Genomic DNA, 24565 nt, shown 5'->3' with positions numbered 1-24565 from the left:
CCTCTGACTTGATCGAAGCGCTGCTTCAGTGAACTGACACTCATATGAATAATGATGGTCATTAACGACGCCTAGAATCACGAATTCTCTGTGTGCCGCGGACAGATTTATCTTATTCTAATAAAGGGTCATCTATGTAATATCTCTAACAAACAAGAATAGTTTCCACGACGTCTCAGTTTTGCTCGCGTTAATTCATCTTGCAAAAAATCCTCATTGATTTTCTCCCTTCCTTGAAAACAATATGCAGTACAACATTTCTAGTGAATATCTTATGTCTAGTAATTGTAACCTTACAGGCTAAATCTCGCATATAGGCTCTGTTATTGCAAACTTGGCGAAAAAATTGAGCTGCATTGTACAAATTATACCAACCACAGAGATACCTTATACCCTAACAAAATGGTTTCTATGGGAAATACTTGATTTGCTTAATATCAATAAATACGCACCCGCACGAAGAAAACGTGCGTACGTTTTTCGAAACCCATAAAATCGTTACTGTAACTAACACAGGAATAAATGATTTTCTATATGACTTGGCTCTTCATATCTAACCAAGTAGTTCTCTGTACTTTTGTTAAAAAACGACACAGCGTTTTTTTTTTTTAATAGGGCGAACGCAGGAAAGATTTAAGCACACACAATTTTTTTTTTAGTATTTTACCCTTATTCTTTTCATTTTCCTTAATTCCTCCTCTATAAGCTTTTAAAAGTTTATTTAGCCCGGTACATAGGATGTACTTGTATCGTATTTTCGCCCTGATTCATCTATACTTTACAAAGGAACTTAAATAAGTAACTCGAAAAACAGGCCTTTGAAGTCTTGTTTTAAATGCGCCAATAATCTGGACTGAATTGCCGAAAATCGAAAATTTCGGAAGTCAGCTTCCAAAGATTTCGCCAGTAACGGAACAATTTCATTAGGTGCTGGCAAAGAACATTTTTTCAACTTATATACTGCTGTCTCACCTTGTCTAGGGTCTCACAGTGAGCCTAACAGAGATAATTAGAGAATATTATAACTAAAGCATGTAAAACTAGTCTTTAAGGTTCAATGTAACTACTCAGTAATCTAGCCGTGAATATGCGCGCAAATTTTTAAAAAGGTGGTAAGCGGGAATCGAATTCTAAACATTTTTGTATAGATTCCGGCGCTTACTTTCATTATTACTGCATAAGTTACTGTCAAAGCTGAATTTTTATAAAGATACAAACCTTTGGGTGAATGTCGAGCGAACCCTCATTCTGAAAGTTAATTTGCGTCTCTAAAAAAGAACGGTGTCGAGAACAGCTTTGGTAATTTCTGTATGGCGTATGTATACCCCTTCGTGTACCCCCCATGATCTTCCTTTTAAATCATTCCATAAAAGTTTAAATCATTGTAGGTAGAAAAAGGGCGCGGTTTTGCGGACTGCTTTTGGCTGTCGCCGTGTCTGCACTTGCACGTAAGTAATCAGGCTCGATTTTAACTAGTATCTTTTAATTATGTTATGCTGAAGTGAAGTCTCACTATCGATTATGTAGATATATAAAGAGTAAACAAGGAGAAATAGCTAAATAAATTCTGAGTAGTTTCTCATTGTCCTACGTAATATATATATAATATAATAGGTAATGCAAAATCACGACGAATGTTATATTGGACTGAGGTCCTAGCCCTTAAAAAACGAGCAGGAGAAGAATTGTCAGTAAGAGGGCTCTGCAGTAGGAACAAAATTATTTTTTTAAGTGAGCTGGACGCTAAATAGTATTTAGTAGAAAGTATGAACCCAAAATACAGACTGTGGTATAGTTCAGTAATAGTTTGTAGTGAATTGTTTTGGTTAAAAAGACACTGAGCAGCTTTTTTCTACTTTTGTCGTCTATATTATGGCCATATCGACAGTTTCTTTGCTACACGTGCTCTCTGCCACTGCTTAAATAGGTATAATTATCAAGATGTAGGTCTTCAGTAAACTCTTCATTAAAACATGCTTAGAAAATGGAGATAAAATGAATTTTTTCCCAATCAAGCGGTTCAGTTCAAATGGCGCGCCATAAGAATCGCCTGCATTACTAGACTCGACACGAGACACGTTCGCTGGATAACAACAATATTGGATCTGTCCATCTGCCTGGGTTACTCTGTCTCTCTCGCCTATCAGCTGGGCCCTCTCCCATGACACTGGAAAGGGAGCTCGCGTGTTCAGAGGTGCGACGGTTGCTGTTGTTATCGCGTCCCATATGGATAAAACCGAATGCGTGCAGGTCACACTAAAGTGTGTTAAATACGCTTATTCACATCGTTGTGCTTTTTCGATTAACCTATTGTTTTGAATACCTGCTGTTAACGTCTATGTACAAACTTCTGCCTGTTAGTACACGTGTGTGACCGTGAGTGTTGTTGCACCACACGGAAGCATGTCGGTAAGCACTTGACTATCTTAATCTTTAAAGATATTTCTGTGCACCTATCCTAAATAACAATTAGCCATTATCATTCAGTCCAAATTGAACTAGTTTGGCACTTAAGTATCGGTGGGACAAAAAGGTAAAAGTTGCAAAATCAAAGTCGTAGAAGTTGAAACGTTAACATGCTTTGTAAAACGGAAATTATTATTGCTTATCATTACAACTCGGGATATAGCTGTGTGAAGAGACTTATTTTCAATGTGCTACGTGAACTTGTATTAATCAAACTTTATGATAAACTTGCGTAGTTGATTATTACGCTAGATAATGGCTAGTAATATTTTTCTGTAGTTTAAGATCCAGGAAATGGGTAATATCATCAGAAGTGAACCACACCGCTGTTTCCTGTCGAGCAAGTTACCAGATTCGAGTCTAGATCATAGCCTTTTAATTTGGACCGAGTAGTTTGTTAATGTGACGATCTCTAATAAAGAGCTAGCGGCTGAGCCATTGAAATCGACGTTCGTTTTCCATCAATTACCCAACATGAGGTAAAGGATTTTTATATTTAGTTACCTGCTTAGTTTTCAATCACGCAAATAAGTATACAGTTCGGTTCTTTTTTTTGCTTGTATAAATATCTCCTTTATTTCTTGGCATTTTGTTTAGATAAAGCAGCAATCCAAGCCTTGCCTATATCCGTTAATAATCATCATATTTTAAATTTCACGCCTGACTTACAAATTACTTAATTTGGAAATCATAACCTGGTTGTATACCTAGTTTACAACCACCATTTAATAATAGTTAATCTTTTATTCAAATATATCCTATCATTCCCTTTAAAACCAACAAGAACAGTGATCAACCACGAAGGGAGTGGAGGCTATAGCCACCCTAATCTCTATATTTATGCGGTGCAGCTTACTTCTGCCTGGTCTTAATTTAAGTGAGAAACGACGAGTCATAGTGTTTAATCATTTCAGTAGGCTTCTTCGAACTTTTCTATACTCTAAACAGAAGTTTGTTTTTAATTATAAACTGGCAATATATTATGGTTTATACTTATATTAGCTCATGCTCGATGATCTATAAGAAAGGCGGCATTCTTATTTAGCATATATTTAGTTAGAATACTATCCGTATCCCAACTTCTAGACACTGTACGTGAAATTATTACGTAATATAGCGCTTGACAGTTCCATTCAGCAACATGGATCACCCCAACACCAGAAAACGACCTTTTATAGCTTGTTCGCTGATATATTTATCTTTTACACCTTTTTTTTTTATACTTTGATTCCATTTTTTCAGCAGGAAAACCAAAGCTTGTCAAGTCATGGCTTCACTGTGCTCTATCGGCTCTCACCAGCTAGCACCGTGGTACGTAAATCTTCGAGCACAAATTATTTTACGGTTCTTCCATATACTTCAAGGAATTAAATGTATCCGTACACAAGTCCGGGATAAACACCAACCAATGACCATTTGAATTTTGTCTTTGTGTTCGTTGACGCGCTTACCAATTATTAATAGCCCAGTACTTTTCTAAGAAAGAGGTAAGCACATATTGTGATAGGATTTGTCTCAAGGATTTTGCAGCTTGAAAACCTAATAGACCAAGAGACGGCCGGAAATAGTCTAGAAAATATATTACCGTTGGTGATATTTGTATGGCAGTAAAATACGTTCAATTTTTTATATGGAAAGGTTGCTTATATGGAAAGAGTAGGATAAATGTCAGTGAAATCTGTGTTGAAGTTTTTATCGGGACAAACTAGCAGAGTCTCGAAAAACAGGATACTATACATACCGCCACTTGACACTAACCAGTGGTTTTTTACCGAACTGGCAAACATAGCTAATACATGTCTCGATAGCTTAAACTGGTACTTTGGTTCAAAGATGGCGAAAAACAATGTCGATCGAAAGTCGGTACTAACGCTCTAAAGACAGGAACCACTATGAAGGTTATGCGAAGATCGTTGGGCGGGAGGAGAGTTTGATGTTTTTAAACTTGTTTCTTGAGAGAAACTCTTATACTGTTTAATGAAAGGGGAAATGTTCTTGGCATTAATCGATATTTTTCGATGAGCTGAGCGGAACCGCAATACATGTTCCCTAATCTGAAATTGTTATTTTGTACATAGGAGCATTATATTGGGCCAACTTTATCCAAAACCAATGTTCCGGGACCGGGATTAACGCGTTAGCAAAGGCAAACATTTAATTTTAAAAGAAGGAATTACGTTGCAAAGATCTATAAAAATAATGTCCTATGTAACACGCTGCTTGACAATCGTCGCAGCAAAGTGATGGTATGCCGTTACATGTTAAACATAATCTATTAAGATCAACAGGTTGTCTGTATCTGTGCTACAAGGATTAATTTTTGAAGTATTTCGATTAGCCATTTTTGAAGTATTTCGATTGATTCTTTCTTAACAACAACAAATTAATGATGCCAAGGATCTAGGAGTCAAATATTCATCATCGATACCTTAAAACAATTCTTTTATCTCATAATCTAAATACATTTTAGCTATAGTCTTATTGATAATATTTGATAGTATTGTCAAGCCTATTAATAATATTGTATTGTTGCACGGGTTGTGCCAGGTGACACCTTCGCCAGTAGCACTTGAACAGCTTGTCGCTGCAGGGCTAGCTGAACTTTCCGATAAACCTGATGGCAAACTGGACGATATTCGGGTAGGTTGTAGAATGTACATTATATGAAATCTTTTAAGCAACACGTGACTTTCTTGTAAATAGTTTCTTGTAAACTATTATGAGAAGTTACCTATTTAATGACGATGATGGTAATCACAAAACTTGCAGGTAACACGAGGCGGCTACATGGCAGAATTCCTCCCATTGCAGTTACCCACCCGTCAAATGACAGTACTAACTGCCCGACAGGGTCCAGTTACTACCAAAGTCCAAACCGGAGGCAAACACTTTGGCAAGTTTGACGACTACGGAGGTTATTTCGAAAGGGTGTGTGGCATATTTTGTCTAGTTCCTCCAATATATCATTGTTTTTAAAGTCGTCAGTATTTTCATTTCTCTGTTTGAGATATTTTTGTTTAATTTTCTTTGATAGGTCAAAATGTGTTTTCTAGATGATTACTACACACAACCGAGTGTATTCGCATATAGATTCATATCATTTGAAGCAATCATTGATTCGTCATTAATAGATCGTTGTCAGCAAAATCGTCATTGAATGACAGTGGATTATCCTATTGATGTCTGGTATATCGAATAGAATTGTAGGTGTTCTAGAACAACACAATTGAAATGTCATCAGGATATAGACATTGTTGTAGTAATGCTTTCGTTCAAATTCAATAGAGCCTAGAGTGAATGTCTAACGGTACAGGAAAATGGATATCTGTATTTCAGACCAATTTTGTGGGAATTTTTCTAGTAAAAGTTGGTCCTGTCGTGCAGGAGGAGACGGCAGCAACATCAAACCTTGCTTTAAGCTCCGGGCAAGCGCGAGCAGACGTATCTATTTCCTTCACGCCAACTGTTACTCCGAAAGAGAAGCTGCCTAAGCCTTCACCAACTGCCGATCGAAAAAAACAGCTTTACCGCAGTCTGTTTGATGAAGATGAGGTTGGTATTCCTTCAATGTGGCAAAATTACAGATGTTGCCATCTGTAAGTATAAGTGTTAGGCTAACAGAATACATTCATAATTTTATATTTCTATTAATAATGTAATAGTTCTAAGATCTAAAACTATGCACTTGGAATTGTTTATTTCGCCAACGTAAACACGAGTTCATTACACTTTCTATGTCGCCATATTAGCACCGGTTACCTGATTCTTTGAAGCGTTTTATTAAGTAAGGAACAGTTTAAATTAGTCTCTCAGCATGCGATAGTACATATGAGTAGCAATGTTCTGTCTACAAAGTATTAAGGTTAGACGATCCACTGAATTGATGTAAAACATGATCGTAATACCAATTGAGATTCTGCATTTCAGGAGGCGGATTCAGCCACAGATTCAAGTTTCAAGGAGAATACAAAGATGCGGGTACGTATAAGTAATGCAACCATTTCTACGCTCCGTTACCTTAAAACTGTTAGCTAACTATAGTCATTATAGTTTGTTGCTCAAAGGACGATTGGTTGCCTCCTCCGTAGACTATCATTGGCTCAGTTATCGTCTACTGGCTGTAACATTAAAAACGACTTATTACTTTCTGAAAGTGATAAAAACCACACAAATATTTTTTTTTGTACTTATTTGTCATACATGCGCGTATGCTCATTCAGGTACGTGTACATAGCTCAAATAAGTCATAAGTTGACACTGTGAAGACGAATCTTGTTGGATGAAAGCTGTCGAGCTTTCAAATTCGAGGTTTCAGGCTTGAGTTTGGCAGTAATCCGTGAAAATTAGCTGACGTATTAATAGTGGTTCGTTGTGCAATTATATGGTTAAATACATGGTCCTGCCGATCCTAATAATTATTTACGATGGGTTCCTACAACGCCACGAACATCAAGCTAATTTATATAAGTTTTTGCGAATCTGAGAAGTGTACCTTTTTACTTACTTTTTAAAAATTCACGTAGTTGAATACGAAAATTGATTCTTTAGGCTGTACATTGTTACTGTCACTTTTTGATAAACTTCAAAGACCTAAATGTGGTCCTTATCTGATATCATATTTTTGACGTTGTAATTCCTTTTTCAGAGAAAAAAAAGCCAGGAGAATAAGGACACCAGCCGTGGAGATAATTCGCGAGAGGAACGGCATTCGCGCCAGTCTAAACAGGTTATTGTGTTCATTAATCTTCTGTTAAATTATTCTTTTCCACTTGGCGACAGCCTCTACCACGCTACTTGCGTTAGAAACACTACTGCCCCATGTTGGCTTGCAGGCCTCTTAAATTAACACTTACATCAAACAATTTTCCCAACACCAACCTTTGTCCTTCTGCTAAAGCTGCTGTGTACCTCAATGGGAAAGCGATAAATCTGACTCAACATTTTGTCTGAACTTAAGGAAACCTAAATTTTCATGGATAAGTTAGCATCTTCAAATACTCGTATCTTTTCCAATACATTGTTCAAAACAGGAGTTGCTAACTGATCACAAAAGCATCGGACAGCGTCATGATGTTCCAGTTGAACCGTACTCCCCCTCACGTCACAGCCAGTTCACTGAGTCGGATGAAATCACTGCCCCCAGTTATCAACCCACAGCCAAAACGAACAAGAAACTTGTAAAGATCGTCGAGTATGTACCCGAGTATGTTCCAGCGAGTTCATATAGCCAGGTAGGTTTATTTATAACCTTTCAATACTCATTTATTTATTCAGCAACTATGGTGATTGGCTTTAAAAAACTTTAATGGCACAAAGTGAAAAACAGGTAAAGGTAAGTAACAGGAACTATGATGTAGCTACTTATAAATGTACTGTCGCATTTTTTTTATAACAGTGTAGTCAAATCTGTTCCTGGTTGACTGTATATATTTTTGCGCCACCGACGCTGCTGCATGGTTACATCTCACGATGTTTCAGGGAGGCCCTGTTGGTAATAATGACGCCGTAAAGGAATACGTGCCTACAAAACTGTCCAAGATATCCGCATCACTTGGGAGAATTCCGAAGATATCTGCGTATGTGCCTCAGCCAACACAGTCAGCGCCGTAAGTCCATGTATTTTTGCCAAAAACTCACACAAACTATATTTCAACCTGGAATTGCCGGGTGAAAGGCTGAAGAATACACAATAAAAATGATTCCTTCCGTGAAATACAAGTCAACTTCTTATGTACTTAATAAGGTGTAGTGAATAGTGGCATTGTTTTCACTTTTTCCATTGATGCTCAAAATGCGAGCAACTTAAATAAATACTGCTGATAAATATTGCACTATTATTTTTTTATAGATCGCCTTAGACTCGAAAAATACTCAAATTTTTACAATGTTTTTATCGCTGTATAACTCCAGGATTGATGGACAAGCTTGTCCGACTTACAAGCCAGGTGCGCTACGACGTGTAGCAGGTGGTCCCGCAGCAGAAACATCAGCAGATGAATACGAGCCTGCGATGCCACCTGGTCAATATCACCATTTTGCCTATAAACCCAGCACTCAACGATCTAGTCGCAGGTTCGCAATCAGGTTACGACGAGCGCCTCTGGACTTTTAGAAATTGACTATCAGATCTTTAGCATCTTTGTAACGTCAGTGTTTCAATTACTATAATGGTTTCCACATTTGATGATTACCGCTTTATAATCACGATAATACAAAACTGACGTATTGATGTTTTTGCTTACAGACCGGATGACGATGATAATCCAAATGGAAGTTTGTCGTCCCTCTATGAACCTACAGGGGGTGAATCTGGTTCGGTTATGTTAGAGTATCAGTAGGTGTCTCAGATGAACTCGGATCATTCTTTTTCTACTAACTCGTCTTATTATTCATTGACAAGTATAAATTTCTCTACAAAAACTCGTTGTACGTTTTATATCAGCCTGATCCTTGAGTGTGGTTTTAAAGTCTTTAGTATTGAACTAAGCACAGGCAACTTTGACTCTAATTGTCTGATATTTTTTTTATATGACATAGCCCATCCCGAATTTTGAAACCAGTGAAGGATGTAGACCCGGACGAGCACGTCAAATTACGATCGCGTAGAAGCAATCTCAGTTCTTCGCCATCTCCGCTACCAGAAACAACAACAGCTCCCAAACGAAAAGATACCGAGTCAGCCGGACGAACCGTACGGCAACAGTCATTCCATCCATGTCAGCGGATTGGCGGAGTCCCGGAAAAATGCCTTATGCCGGTTAGTTGAACAGATGTATTTCGAGATATACAAATAAATGCGTTGAAATATAGGTCATGTACTGCTGTTAGCCACTGCTTCAGACATATTTAGCTTATACGTTCCTTTATTTATTATGTATGACTTTTTTTTCGTTAAGTGTGGCTATTCGCCAAGAGTTTGAAGGGTCGAAAGACGCAAGCAACAACTGTAAACGACTTTAAACACAAATCGTGCATACTACCATGTTATTCGAAGCTGCATTTGTATTAAGTCACGCAAGGAGAGTTCGTCATTTTAGGTGGTTAAGTCCGAGGTACCTAACACAGGACCACAAGCTAACGTTTTCGCTATATTTGGTGTTCTTTCTCTGTCTTGCTGTCGTGTGCGTGTTTGTGTTTGTAAACTATTGTGGTGTATGAACAGGGCAAAAGCTAATCGTAATGAGCTGCACTTAAATCAAATGTAATCTAATTGTATTTGCTTATTGAGTCCTTCGATTGATCATAGGACCGAAGCTATTACACTTCAACATCCAGATTTAAGTCTTTGTATGTATCTTGCGGTAGAGCTTCGACCGTAAAGACTCTATTCAGCATTTCCTTATTCGTTTGGATATCATCACCCTAATCTTTGCCTCTCTCCTCTCCCGATCTCCCTCGACCTTTAATCAAGTACATTAATTACATACAGAAATCTCGAAGGGAGTACAAATGAGGGGGTTTGGAAAATACGATATATCGGAGGCCATTTTTTGTCGGGATGGCATTTCTGTACATACAGGAGGAGTGCTTCGACTGGTGCTCCGGTATCCTACAGGACCGGTTTGTACCACAACAACCAGATGGATGTTACATTGTGTCGGATGAGCAAAGTGAGTTTGATAGCCAGATTCGAAATGCTGGGAATGTGCGTAATCTTGAAGATGATCACATCAGGTAAGATTAGGATACTCAAGCGCAAGCCCGATCTTATATTTGAAATCAGTCCGCATTTAATTCATATTATCTAATCATACCTACAATTTGCCATATTTGTAAACATCCCACGGACAAACACTGTGATCGAGTGTATAGGGAGATAATGTTATATTTTACTGTATTAGGTTCGTGTTCTATCGCCTCGAGAATCATCTTTTGGATATTCCTCGTGGCAATCCGAACGACTTTCACAAATTGTTTATGGCTGACCACCGAGATGTACTCAGGTTTACCCTGCCAATAAAGGTACATATGGGCAACCTTTTGATATTTTCTTAAAAATCTGAGGAACATATGCACCACAGTCAACTCATGTTTATTGATTACTATTGGTATTCTTTAACATGTATTCGCAGGCTTTTAAACAATGTCAACAAACATTGGTCCGGAATCTACTTAGTGACAACTTCAGCGCTCGACGTGGATTTGACATACAATACGCTATTCTGGTCCTCATGCCCGAAGTAAATCTTTATACCTCGCTTGAAATTAGTTTTTCTTAGCCATAGAGGCCCTGTCTTCATGCCTGCAAAGATATTCAGCTTGCAAATCTCAAGGGGGTGCTTAATAGATGTAATGGCACACATTATTCGCTTGCTTCAAAAGTTCGCTACTTGGTACATTAACAACCAGTTAAAATTTATTCATTCAGTTTATATGCAATATGGTGTATACACAGTATCTGCGAGTAATAACGTTTAGCTGATATTGAAATCTATTTGTGGTATGACTTTTACATGTAATATTACAATATGTAATTGCCAAAACTGGAACTTCTTACTACTAGGGTTATAGATTATTGAAATTACGAAGAAAGTGTAAATCTAATTTTTAATTTTGTTCTATAATAGGTGCTCATTCATTTGCACATGGCCGTACATGGCAGCTCATACGCTGATAGCTGGAAGGTTCTCGATCCGGGAGTTTACAACTGGCCAGCTGTACTAAATCTTATCAAGGGATCTACCTTCTGACTAACGAATTTGTTCGTAGTGCCGTTTTATTTTGAAGCAATTAGATATTCTGTGCTGCCTTCACTCAAAATATTTATCTGTGCTTCTAGTGCTACATGAAACAGCGAAGCTGATGACGCTTTTGCAGTGATACATCCTATGCATTTGCTCCTGATGAAGATAAGTTCGAGAAGAATATTTGTGGCACTGATATGAGCTCATCCTAAGCGAGTCAATTGACCCTAACTCCTGGTCATCAAAAGCAAGAGAGTGCTTTTGGTACTTGTTAAGTTAGCATATGGAATAAAATTGTGAATTATTCTGAAAATTTATTGGATGTGAGCCCACTTCAACTAAGCCATAATTAGCATTATTTTACTACTACTACTACTACTGTAGCTGACATCGTTTTATGCTTTGGTTGAAATTTCAGCATATCGGGCTAATGTATTTGCTGCTTAAAGGTATCAAAGGTTATTACTTGTATGGACTAGGTGCATTTAAGGATTCTGTATATGTAGTCATGTAAAAAATTATCAGTACGAAGTGATTACACATAGTAGTAGCCCTTACAAAACAAAAGCAGCGTGATGTATGTTAATAGTTACTGTGAAATTGAATATCCGAACGCAATTCCGATTTATTTTATCTACTAAACCTTTTTGGATTTAGTGCGGCATATTCTATTTAAATCGTTTTAAGGTACATAGTGCGGTCACTTTGGGTAAACTTAGAAGTGTTGTATGTAGAAAAAAAATATTGTAATCCATACCTGATAGCTTCTAGCAACAAACACATTAAAGGTGCAATGTAGCAACGTCGCATCACAACGGCGGCGACAAGGTATGGAGCCCAACATAGTTATTGAGTGATACAGGACTTCGTAATAGACTATGTTCTAGTCTAGGGCTTTTGAAAACAAGCCGAATTATTTACAATATTGCATTACTCGAATACGCCAAAAGAATTGCTCATATTGTGAATGCTTGGTGAGACTAATTCATACATATTTTAAGATCATACATATGAGTCCCAGAGATCGAATTGGCAGGCCCTACGTGTAAATATCAAGGATAAATCAAGCGGGTCATTCGGAATATAACATTATCTATCCATGGAGATCCATATGGGAGTGTTTTATGAAATTATATATATTCTATATAGATTGTTTAATAAATAACGTAAACTCCATGAAATTTAGTACTTTTATCTAGTAGTATACTGGAGTGTTAACTTCAGTGAATTCCCGAACTATAATGTATATATATATATCCCTATGTTGTTTCAGAATATCCTAGGCTCTATTCATTAAATACATTTTACGGTGCCGTTGAGTTAGATTATGATTTCTACTGGCTGGGTTTTATTATGAGACTAAGCTGTAAATTCTCTAGGCCTTCGGCTACTCTGGTACTCAATGGGAAAATCCTAAATGTGCATAGAACTACTTGCACCGTTCAGATGTTTTCCTAATACGATTAGTTCTTTTTTCAGGACCTGTTTAAATTTTTGGATGAAAAATCGTCCCGTCAAAATATAAGACTATTTTTAAATTTAATTACGTAAAAGTTGAGAACGCTAATTTTTTCAGTGGCGACTCTTAAGAGAATCAGGTCTGTCACCAAATGTTATTGATTTCTCACTAGTATTTTGGATACCAGGAACTACACATCTAATAGAATAAGAAAAAGATGCTCATATTTAATCGAAAGTATTGACTCCTGTAATTTTCACATTCTCCCAAAATGTATGAGGTGATACTCTTCAACTACATGAGGTCACTGTTTTACAAAATTTTGAATAATGTAAAAAATTTTTAAAGCTAGTGTTCATTGTAAATATGGAATTTTCTCCGCGATAGTGCTGAATGTTAACGTGCTTGCCAAGTAAACTTAGGAATACGTGAGAATCTAGGTTTAAACCTGAGAAGGTTATTGACACGGGAGATTTTTGAGTTCTAATCTGAAGGAGGAATGCTACCTTAGATCTATATAGAAAAATATAGTATCATAGCATAGACTACCATGCGAGTAAAATGCAACTAAAGCTACCGGCTAAATAACGGCTGACCTCCAAAGGTTACTGAAAACATCTTGTACTGCAGCATTTTATAAGACAGTTATGCTAAAACCATAGTAGGACAGCTATGGATTATATGATATTGTAGTTCCATTATATTTTTTATGTAACTATTTTCGACGTGATACTGTTTTACATGTTCAACATTTCAGAAATCTGTTATGTGACCGAAATTGTACATACGGACCTGCTGTTTAGTTTATTTAAACTAAACAATTACTCTGAATCTGAACAAAATCTGAAGACAGAATAGGTATTATATATCGGAGAAAAAGAGATTAGGTAAGGCTTCAAGAGTAGAGCTGGGCGATTTAGATAGCGGAAGACATAGGATTTTGAGTGCGAAGAAATAAGAGAGAAATAGTTTATATTGACCCCTATTACCATATCTACAGCAAAAAATTAAACTTTGTAGGCCAGTTGTCAAGTAAGAAACGCATGATGTAGAAGAAGACATTTGTTGTAAGGGGAATTTCATAACATAAGATATACACCATATAAACCGCTAATTTAAAATGGAGTAGAGGTAAGCGATCTAAATAAATGTCCAAAATTCTCGCTGTCAAAACTTTGCGAAAACTGTGAGTCAACATAAAGTAGGGGAACATCAATAGTCGACACGACTCGTTTAAAAAAATTTATATTTTTTAATATCATGGAAGAGAAAACGCCTTGAAGAATGTAGTAAATCGCCTGTCAAGTTCTCCGTATGAGTATGGATGTTGATTTTCTAAACTTGTTTGATCCGTGCAATGACGCGGATCATTATGAAGTTGCACGCTGCAAACTTCTTTCAAAGGATAAACAAGCTTACGAAACCGAACGCCTTACGTAAATCTAATAATATTGCTAAAAAGTTACCTCCGCAAACCGTCACCTGTTTAAGCTTGGACATATATGATTTCATATAACTCATGCAAGAGTTATCTATTTGCTGTAAGCTTCAATTACATTTGCAATGCGTCTCGAAGGGTCTATGAGCAACGCACAGTCAAAACCAATATCTCGTGTGCGTTGTATTAGGTTTAAAGACTTGAACGCTTACTGATCACTCGGAATTTGCCTTAATGCATACGAATGTATCTGTTGCCGTGTTTGTTCTGTAGTTGCTGCTGAGATGGCTGACCCAAGTCAGGTATATTGACCGCTCTTGTTCTTTCTAGCAAAATGTACGTTTGCATTGGATGAAGAAAACAACGTAGTTATCTCGAATTCGCGTACAGAAAACCAGTTTAAATTGGTTTCAGAGTAGAAAGACATCAATAACAGACCAAGAAGTCTTACGCTCTTGATTTCTATATGAAAAGCACAAGCATATATGTATGCTTGCGTCTTTCATATAGGATTTATATGTAACGCAAAACATTCCCGACTTGTTTTATACTATTCTTGAATTGTCAGAAACTTGATTAAAAATTCGCATTCATACTTCTTCAAGAAAGGTTGTCGCTTGCACCTCGTTATTGTTTATCCATAGATGCACTGAACTTATGCTAGCAAATCATTACTCACCATCGTCTTCATTAACAAAGAGCTTAATGTTACATCCATTAGTGAAGTGCAAGCCATGCTAGTATATATATATGTATATATATATATATAATATAGTAAGACGGGGACGACAATTATGTGGCGAGACAGTTTACACAATGCGAGTTCTGCTTGGAATGCGTAAACCCGTTGATTCGATGAGAAGATCGACCTTCTCAGCAGACTCGAACTCTTTCCCGAATAGGTATAATGAGAATTCGTGAACGTATAAGCTGTGATGGGATTGTGCTTCAAGTCACCGTGTGTACGGAATCCCACGTAAAAAAAGACCTAAAGAGTAGGTTTGCGTGTTGCTAGCATGCCCTAAAAGACAACGTGCTCTGTCATTACGGTGCTGTGATATGGTAGATTGGTAAAAGCAGATATCCTCAGTTACATACATGTCACTGTTAATAATTAGGGCTTAATAATTAGCAATTTGAACGAATAATTAGAACCGGCGTGCTTTTGATCGCTACGTGTAAGGATCCCAAAGAACAGACTAGTTTCGTTTTATTCGAAAACACACATTTTCTGCAGTACGTAACGCAAATATTCATTGCTAATTTTAGGTAGCTATTGCTCTTAGGTTTTGGGAAATCTCACTAATTATTTACTTTTTGGAACTGCTTTTCTAGCGGATTAGAGCTTTCTTCTGTACACTGATACGCAGTTATATAATAATTTTGCCGTCGGAAAAAGCACATCGCCTGCGCGGTGTGGATTTTTTTCATTTATTCATTTGCTGACAAATGAATTGTAATGGCGAGAAACCTTTGAAAATAATCTGCTTTGACCCAGATAATATACTACCTCAACCAACTCCGAGCTGTTTTTCAATAATAACGGTTACCCTGTGCGCTACACTGTTGGTATATGCAGCTAGCCACTCCGCACAGTTACATTGTATTGTGATATGTAGCTTTTCATTGTAGGAATTTCTTCTTAAAAAGTGCTAAAAGCTAAAAAGTGCCCTACTCAGTCGTTAGACGGTTAGAAATTGTAGCGCCGCAAGCTTTCTCTATTATGCGATTTCCAGCAGTCTTATTATTCCCGTTAAGAATAAGATATTCCACATTTTTATTTCCCTAGTGCAACGACCAAATGATTTGCAGGTCTTTTTGTTATCTTCATCTTGCTGTCGGTTGTCTCACTTCGCTTCTTTTTTTTAACAGCTATTAGTAGTACGAAATTTAGGAGCATCCATTTCGAATCAGTGTCTTCATGCCGATATATGAACTCGAACGATATATTGACAGACCCAGTCTGGCTAGCTATTACTCCCGTAACGGCCTTTTTAACGCAACTTAAACGTTTTTCGAAAACAATTTTAGCTTTGTTGAGCCCTAAATTAGCCCCTTGTGCATCTGATAAAATGTTATTCATTAATAACACTATGAGAAGGTAGCGCCATTTCGTAATCTCGACCACTTAGGCCCACCTGTCGAAAATACACTAGAAGACCTTATGAATCGGTATCAATTGGACTTGCCCACGTTGTATTTTGTAGAACGTAGCTATTTCAGCAAATGGTCGATGTATACGATACCAATGATTCGACACCGAATGTCATACACTACTTCATTTTAACCAGTATATTAGAATGGCTCAGCACGCTTGTAACTGTTACTTTTATAATGCCTTTGGCACTGTATACTTTACCGCTATATTACATCGACCTGTTCAAGGCCTTGACATGCTGCGCTATATCCGGCATACCGCTTTCACACTCTGGGATCGTGCTTAGGTTAAAAGATAGAACTTGATGCGGCTAGAGATGCACAATTTGTGTAACGCAATACTTATATATTTTCAGCTCGTATCAATATATATATCTATTTACAGTTCGAGCAGTTGGATAAGAATGGTATGGCGAGGATTGTCATTGACGAGGCAAAGGGCCTTTACGCTTACAGTGACGTAAAAAAACTATTTTTCTGCCATTAACTGATGTGTTTAAAATCTGGGTCATTTACAATTTGCTAAACAGTCAATGTGAAACATTAGCTTCTTTGACAAAGATTTAAAGCTGACTTGGCAATCAGGTGCGCCACGTATCGGTCGAATTCTGTCATTCCACTGTGCCTATTTAACCCGAGCTATACATAATAGAAAATATGACAGTACAGTGCGCTATTGACTGCGATGGCAAAGTCTGGTCACACGAAATTGATGAAGATTTTGAAGCGCTCAAATCAACGGTTGAAAGCTTCGACAGAGCGTTCGTATACATGCCGTTGGCGACTTTTAGGTTGCTCGGTGATTAATAAGGACCTTTCATTGGTTCAGGATCGGATCCTATCTACCATCTGAGAGCTCTTTTCCTACTTTAACGCTCTTGACACGGTTTTTGTCAATGGTAAAATTTCACTTTGAAGAGTTGGACTCCGTGGATGGATATATCGAATGAAAAAGCAGGTAAATTGCTACACTGACTTCTCGTCGATGTCAAAAAGCTGCGGGACGAAACTTGTCCCGTTTACGATGAAGAAGTAATATGGTATCATTAAAAGTGGTCTAAGACCGTTCTAGTAAAATTTCAGTGACCCAAGCAGGCCCAAAATGCCGTGTATGCGCGTAAAAAAGCCACTTTTAAGTAACATATTCAGAGACTGAAGAGTACTTGTGGTACACGCCATATTTAAGCGTTTCGACAACGTTTTCAGCTCGGGGCGGATGGAATAGGTGCCGAGAATGCCATTGAATATACCCATCTTTGGAGCCCGAACTCAAGGTAGAATATTACTAAATCCAAATAAACAACAACCCTATAAGGCCAAAATATGATGATTAACAATAAAAGAGAAGGAAATGATAAACAAAAGCAGCCCTTACTTTAAGAACAATCTAGTAGATCAACTAATAAAAATCAGATGAAGCTTGCAGTGACTAAAACGCTCATTTGAAAAACAATTCTAAAGTGGCTTCCATGTTTATAGTGAAGAAGGCGACCTCTGACTGCATTTCGTGTAGCTTACGTGTAATGAAGCTTAAACGAGCTACATTTTGGGACATTCTACAAACGAGCCAGGATGAGCCATTTACTTTATCTGATTATACCCGCTGCTAACAGGCGATTTGACGGAATGTCAATGCTTACTTCAGGATGACAAATTCTATTAAAAGGGTAGCAGTTCTGAGTAGATTACTATGTTCATTTGCATCGATTGCTGTAGGTATGAAACGACCCTTTGAAAGATATTCGTAAACTTCATTTAGTAGCAACCTTCGAAACGGTGATTATCAAGTGTTTTCTTGGTCAATCTTAGTGACGACAGTAATTCATACTAAATAAAAAGAAAATAAATAGTACTTGAAGTCAGAGTAGTAGGCGGTCTTGTGATAACCAAAACTGCGCCAAAATAAGAGTAATGTTATGATGCTTTGCACATTTTCTCAGAATACCCAAATGTAAAAATATATTTCTCTGTTCTCTGAAAAAGAGCCAAAGCAGCACAGTTTAGCTTCGAATTCACTTTTTGTCATGCCATTGCTGTACAAGTACAACTTTGTGTTCGTGGTGTGGCGTAAGGATCCATGTACCTTGCGCGTGATTGAAAGGGCGAGCGATAGGGCCCTTATAAAGGCTGCCATGACGATATGTAATCTGTCTTTATTCTGTTTACCTAATCTAAGTGGCACAACGAACGAAACCTCTGATGGCCATCAAACTCGATTCAAGCGATTTACTGCAATATAAGTGACTCCCCTGTAAAGATTCTTACGTTGACAATAAGCACTATTGCATTTGATATTGATGTGATAAGCCGCTGCCATTACGGCCGCAGGATCTTGTAGCGATTTCGTTTAAAAAAATGTTTAGCAAAAGCGCTTATCTAGAAGTTTTTGGATCGCTGATCTAAGCTTCACTATATGACGCATTCTCTCAACGAATTGTGTCACGCGGGGCTGAATAAAATAAAAACAATGTTTAAAACAGAGTGCTTAATTTGAGCCGAATTCTTATTCTTAAACAATGTATAAGGCCTAAATAGGACGTCGACTAAATTATTGGTATTTGAGGTCCGACACGCGCTTCTGTCGGAATGGCGCATTAGTCACTGTCTAATGTAAGGATCTTCTCGTGAGCGAAACCTTTGGATTAGGTGACGTAAACAGTCCACCTATCTATAACAGTTCCTATTCTTATTTATACTCGCAATTGGGAGATATTTGACACAAAAAACAGTAACATTGTCCAGTCATTTGGTGGATGTTTGCGGACTTGCAGGAGTCATCAGTAGAACTCTAAATAGAAAATGCCAATGATCTTACCTTAGAGAACATCGGAAAGGCCATAATAAAAACTGGTATTTAAACCAATATTTATGCTGCTGGACGGTAAACGATATTGTCATAGTAAATAAAACCAAAACATTTCCGATCCTACTGTTATATCGCTTGTTTTTTACCGTTCTTCTCCACCCCGTAGGTCAACTGCATTCTCGGTAAATGTGCATTTGACATTGAATTTTGCTTGTCTTTTATAATTTTCAGCAGGAAGTCTTGAATAAACCTTTTCTACACTCTAAAGCCATTGACACAAGTATTAAGAGCTTCGTAAAATGTACGCCTACACTACAGGATATAGCCGTGAATGAAGGTTATCAAGCGTGACAATTGCAATTGCTTGACGAAACCGTTCTTTAAGGCTATCTAGGTAAACTCTAGGCAACAACAAGATTTTGCGCTATAGCTGAGTATCAAGGAATATCCGATCTTAACGAAAATAAGCATTACATGATATCTTTTCCGCTTTTCGTCGTTAACTTTTTTGCATTTAATTTGAAGAAGATCAAAAACCCCCGTATCTTCTAACGATTCGGATTAAACCTCACATAAGATACCATAGGAACATTAATGAATGCAAATGTGAAATTCGATTAATGCAAAAATGTAAAAAAAAAAAACGCTTTATTTAACTTCTTATGATATTTGGAATGATATGGGGATTTGGTAACTAGCAGCGAAATTCAAAATAACATAAATCAATAAACAATGCTACCGATGCAAGCCACTACAACATTTTTTCAAAATTAGTATTAATACAGCTTTGGTATAATTACAGAGTTAAAACACAATACAACACTGCGCATCCCAAAGCACGCGTCTCTGTGCTACAGCAGAACGAACGGGCACTTTACACGTAGAAACAAACACAACTGTGTGGAGATCTACCTGTCGTTCATAAACGTTTTGTCCATTGGTAGCGCCGAATTTCGATCCGATACAATATTCATTGCGCTTTCGTAGATTTACAGATCTGTAGAACATTAATGAGTGACTTCAGGTGATATCAACTTCTCTTAATTAGTGCAAGTTATTAAATTTTTAGCATAATTTTGCAACAAACACATTCTGCCAATATTGCCCAGCAGGTATTCCGCACACGCGTGTTATGTCTAGACTTACACACGTATCTTATCATCCAAACACAAAATATATTATTAGGTAAAGTGTACCTCGTTCTATTTACAGCCTTGCTATTATTTCTACGTATGGAGCATTTTAACTGGTTTCCCAACTAAATTCATGTTGGGGAATAATGCACTTTCAAGTATTTTTTTCTCCGTGTACGTTATATAACATGACCTTTGATCACCCATTTCGAGAAGACGCCGTAACAATTTTCATTGCTAGCAAGTTTGCCACACTTTTCTTCTTTTTTTTCTTTTGCTAATCCCCTTAGGTTTATGCTGTAATGCAGCGATTATGCGTTGCCGCAATGGCTGATTAGTCAAATCTATTTTTCTAATGTGCTTCGTGCCATATAATCGTAAAAGGCTCGTCTACTTTATATGTATCGTCTGCCAATGACTCCACATGCAGGCACGTAGGTAAATTAATTATTAATGGCTACAAGTGGCCATGAAAGAAAAAAGTCGTATTCATACGAACATAACACATTTGATTTATGGAAACAAGCCCTCTTGTCTTCTTGTTGAGGGACTGAATTAATACTTCTTATTGAATAAACACGGCTTTTTTTCCAATTAATCTCGTTGGGCAAAATGATGCCCACGTCCGACGTCACGCTGATCAGAATGAGCCTCATGCTGATATGAATATTGTATAGGACATCATAATTAGGGACACCCTCAAGCAGCTTGGTGGACGTTACAGAATACGATGCCGATGACGCCATTTAGGCGCCACCTTGTTGAACTCTGAATGCTCTTTATACTTTGTCTGACCAATATGGCGGCGGCTGGATTGTCCTTAGGCAGATTTTTTCTTGATGTAGGTTTGGATGTCACGAGTAAGGCTCGGAATTCGTGTCACTGCTTGATCAGTTAAGGGAAACCCATTCAAATACTCCATATGGTGGGACACAATCGAAGGCATATTCGACAGTCTGTGCTGCAATTGTTTATCAATTGTGTCTTGAGCAATCAACGCAGTGGCTTCAGACATATGGTTATGTGGCCGACCGTCATACGCTATCATGACGGGAATGTAGGGAAACGATTTTGAGGAATCAGTAGACTGCTGTAGTGTCGCTTTCCGGAAGGATGCTTGAAACCCGGCCGGTGTTTGAAGGTCCGTCTGCAGTAAGATACCAATATTGTTAATTAATGCTTTTGTTATTCTTAGCCTGTTGCACTCCGTCTTCGAACAACTGGTCCTTCACATTACAGTCTCCTTTAGCGAGCCCTGAGTTAATCCAACGCTCTACTGTAGTTCTGTACTTCAGCTAAATTAGCATGATTCTTTGTGCAAAAGAGGATTTAAATGCAGTTTGATGAACATATATTTAACACTGTTCTCATATTTGTAATAACAGCGTTTAAATTGGATCAGCTAATCTCAATATTGTAGGACACTTACTTGATGAAGCGCGTGTTGTTGTGGTATAATGTAAGCCTGTGTCTTCGAGTATAACTATAGAAAAAAATCACAACATAGTAAAAACAATATGTTACTGCTTTTGCGGTAACCAATGAAACGTAATCAAAGGTAATTCACAACGGATATATTGGGTACAAGCAAATAGCCAGATGCGTGATATCCATCCCAGTATAAAAAGGCATAGGCACAATATCAGCTATACAATTTACGTAGTATATGATGCAGAATCTTCATAAATTCTTACTTTTCCATCCGTTGGTTGTTACGAGTCGGTACGAAAATAAAATGATAATGCATTAATACGCAGACTAAGGCACCCTAGGATTTTTAATTAGGGATAAACTCAAAGATATATAGGTCTTTACCGGAACATGCGCATATATGTTACAAGAAACTTCACCTACCTTGATGTTGCTAATTTTGTAAACATAAAAAGAGAAAAATATACTACCTATTACATATATCAAATCACCATAAAAAGAAAAGTTCGGGACACTTTAGGGAAACCTTGTTTCAAAACATGTTCATATAACATTTTGGTGTATTTATCCTTGTCGTAGTGATAACATGTTTGTCTACCAAGGTTAACACCATATATTCGTCTAGGTTTGAGAGCAGGCCTACACACCCCCGTTTCGAACTAGGAGCCATTCATTTGAAGCTATAATTAACGACCGTACCGTACCGCACGTAGTACTTGAAAGATTGTGTCTATCCGTTTTTCATCATATAGAAGAAATGTAGGTATCACATATAAAACAAATCTTCCTTATAACTGTACGTTTTGAACTGAACTTTGCATGGAATACTTCGCAAAGATAAACAGAGAATTTTTCATCAATGTAAGGTATATTTTACACAGGCCTTTGTCGTATACTCTGTCCTATCGTCGTTTGCTAGTTTTAGAAAATTGGTCTTTGGTTTTGAACCTTATGCATATCTAAGAGTTCAGTTGCGTGTTATTAATCACTTTCGAACAGAAACGCTGGGAAGATAATGCATAACATTACTTCTGAACATGACATATCGAACAAGCTACTAGTGGCGAAAAAACATGGCCAAATCTGCCTGTCCATCTATCGATGTACCGTATGATCCTCTCGGGGTGTTACAGCGCTGGCCCTAACTGTGAAATGGCGCTCCTTGCGCAAGTTTTGGCTCCGTGGAAGTGTTGCACCGCGGTAAGCGGAAGCTTCAACACTAGACCGACCGTCGTGACGCTTAGCATGGCTCTGCCTAAAATGCTGCTTGAAGTCGTATTCCAGCGACTGGGCATCAGTTCCCACTGATATCTCCTAGGAAAGTTAAAAGAAAGAAAAAAAGATGTTTACGCTATAACAAATTGTTAGAATCACTCGTTATCGATTTAAGATCCCATGGTAGTATTCGGAGTCGTATAGGTAGCTGACATGGCTTTATATGTTCCCTTAAAGTAAAACAGTCATTAGAACAAATATGCCTTTCAACTATATACGATTATTTTATTTATCCTAACAATCAATGCGCCACTACGATTTGGCACTCTATAGTTTGTACAGTAAGCACATATCAAAAATTAATCAGCAGAACTTCCGAATCACGTGTATTTTCCATTCCATTAACTAGCCAGTTGGGTGAACTCGGCACTCAGTTGTATTAAGTTAGCAACATACAAAAGATCAGGTGTTCGTTTGGTGCTTTTGATCAGAGCGTCGGCTACCGACATCAGACAAATGTAACAGTAAACTGTCTTTTACATGCATTTCAATTACTTATTTTTGCACTGCTGAGCAAAATAGTGCCACGGATCAAAAAACTTATTTGCGGCAGATGCTGTTTTTCTTTTATCAAGGTGAAGGTCGTATGGCATCGCCGGTCTGTTCAGTTTAGAGGCGTTAATGATAAAAGATACACTTATGTAAATAGATAATTATGTCACCTTATACAATTCAACAAATGCCACTAGAAATGTTTTTTTTTGTGTGATGTCACGCGTCTGTGGCCATCCTAGCTTTTTTTATTTCGCTCCAAAGGACCCCTCCAACAAATGCCTTACAATGTTCCTTTTGAATATAGTCAAATAATATTGCGAAAAGCCATTTGTAAATATGGAATTATCTTTTTTCTTGACATTTCAAAAGTACGGGTTAGTTTACTTTGAGAATAGAAGTGGATCATCTCACAGATGGTCGGGTGCGTTTCTAAGTAGCCTAATAGTAAAAGCATGTTTTTTAGTTACAGTTTAATTGTTTAGACAATTTAAGTTATTTCGCTTGCGAAATTTTCTGATTTATGTTCCCGTTTACGAATAGTATAAAAAGTTTTCAAACGCTTGCCTCCATACGCACCAAAACTAGGCCTAAAATCTTGAAAATAAAATAGATGACGCACCCTATTATCCGCCGGGTTAATTACCCGGTAAATGGGCCCCGCATTTTGCGTGGAATGCTGTGATTTTTCGTCAGGAATTGTGTTTGGACCATCAGACTGACGCTGCAAGCGTCCATCGTCCGTGTCGTCCATCTCAACTGCAATCTTCGATTTCGGTAAGGGAATATGTGCAAGGAGAACATCATCCGATGGCTCTTCTTCTTCCTCCTAAAAAAAACATGTTCTAGGATTCATAATCTGTATAGAGTTTACAATTTATAATGCTGCCATAAAGTGTTTTGTAGACAACCCCTATACGAGCCATATATTTCGAGATTATTATCAAAAATTAATAGCGATAGTCCCAAAGCAGGCCCATGCTAGGGTATAGAGAGTATAACATCAGCAAAAAAATTTAAAGAAATTGCCTTACGGCACATTTCCTAAACAGGAAATCTTTGCGGGAAATGGCAGATTTGACTCTTCGCCGAAACACGCTTTGTCGACAATACAAGGTCTTGTTAATAATAAGATTGAATATATTCTCAACTGTTTCAATAGGCAGTGGCCCACATAACAATGTCCAAATATATTCTTTCAATATATTTATGTATTTTTCTATC

At 37.6% G+C, this 24565-nt stretch overlaps 2 protein-coding genes across 10 annotated transcripts in view; one reads left to right on the top strand and one right to left on the bottom strand.

Annotated features, from left to right (window-relative positions):
• Positions 1-2205: 2205 nt before the first annotated feature.
• Positions 2206-12331, top strand: LOC111262115 (uncharacterized). Of its 7 annotated transcripts, none has more exons than XM_022836127.2 (17): positions 2210-2409; positions 2746-2945; positions 3709-3777; positions 5014-5110; positions 5236-5394; positions 5803-6018; positions 6394-6444; positions 7112-7192; positions 7497-7697; positions 7945-8072; positions 8377-8538; positions 8711-8800; positions 9004-9223; positions 9986-10140; positions 10308-10428; positions 10539-10646; positions 11034-12331. In XM_022836127.2, exons 5-17 carry the CDS (start codon positions 5254-5256, stop codon positions 11154-11156), a joined length of 1797 nt encoding a protein of 598 aa, XP_022691862.1. In that variant the 5' UTR covers positions 2210-2409; positions 2746-2945; positions 3709-3777; positions 5014-5110; positions 5236-5253; the 3' UTR covers positions 11157-12331. The 7 variants fall into 7 exon arrangements, with proteins under 7 accessions (XP_022691861.1, XP_022691860.1, XP_022691859.1 ...); XM_086968961.1 differs by having other exon boundaries at positions 2211-2409; positions 3712-3777; positions 5014-5106; XM_086968960.1 differs by having other exon boundaries at positions 2211-2409; positions 5014-5106.
• Positions 12332-19622: 7291 nt separating this feature from the next.
• The window catches only part of LOC111262124 (uncharacterized), a 46209-nt gene continuing 41266 nt past the window's right edge, over positions 19623-24565 (bottom strand). For all 3 annotated transcript variants that reach the window (XM_022836139.2, XM_022836137.2, XM_022836138.2), the window contains exons 6-9: positions 23964-24170; positions 22682-22888; positions 21573-21626; positions 19623-21290 (exon numbers count right to left, since the gene is read on the bottom strand). In XM_022836139.2, coding sequence (XP_022691874.1) covers positions 20964-21290; positions 21573-21626; positions 22682-22888; positions 23964-24170 — 795 coding nt within the window. In that variant the 3' untranslated portion in view covers positions 19623-20963. The remainder of the gene's footprint in view (positions 21291-21572; positions 21627-22681; positions 22889-23963; positions 24171-24565) is intronic.

Source organism: Varroa jacobsoni, unplaced genomic scaffold, assembly GCF_002532875.2.
Source record: "Varroa jacobsoni isolate VJ856 unplaced genomic scaffold, vjacob_1.0 scaffold_628, whole genome shotgun sequence".
In the NCBI taxonomy this organism is placed as follows: Eukaryota; Metazoa; Arthropoda; class Arachnida; order Mesostigmata; family Varroidae; genus Varroa; species Varroa jacobsoni.
The sequence above is the reverse complement of the archived record's forward strand: the minus strand, read 5'-3'. Positions and strand labels throughout refer to the sequence as shown.

Coding starts and splice junctions, on each gene's coding strand:
- LOC111262115 (XM_022836123.2), top strand. Junction 8,539..8,710: donor ACTCAACGATCTAGTCGCAG/GTTCGCAATCAG, acceptor TTTTGCTTACAG/ACCGGATGACGATGATAATC. Junction 8,801..9,003: donor TCGGTTATGTTAGAGTATCA/GTAGGTGTCTCA, acceptor TATATGACATAG/CCCATCCCGAATTTTGAAAC.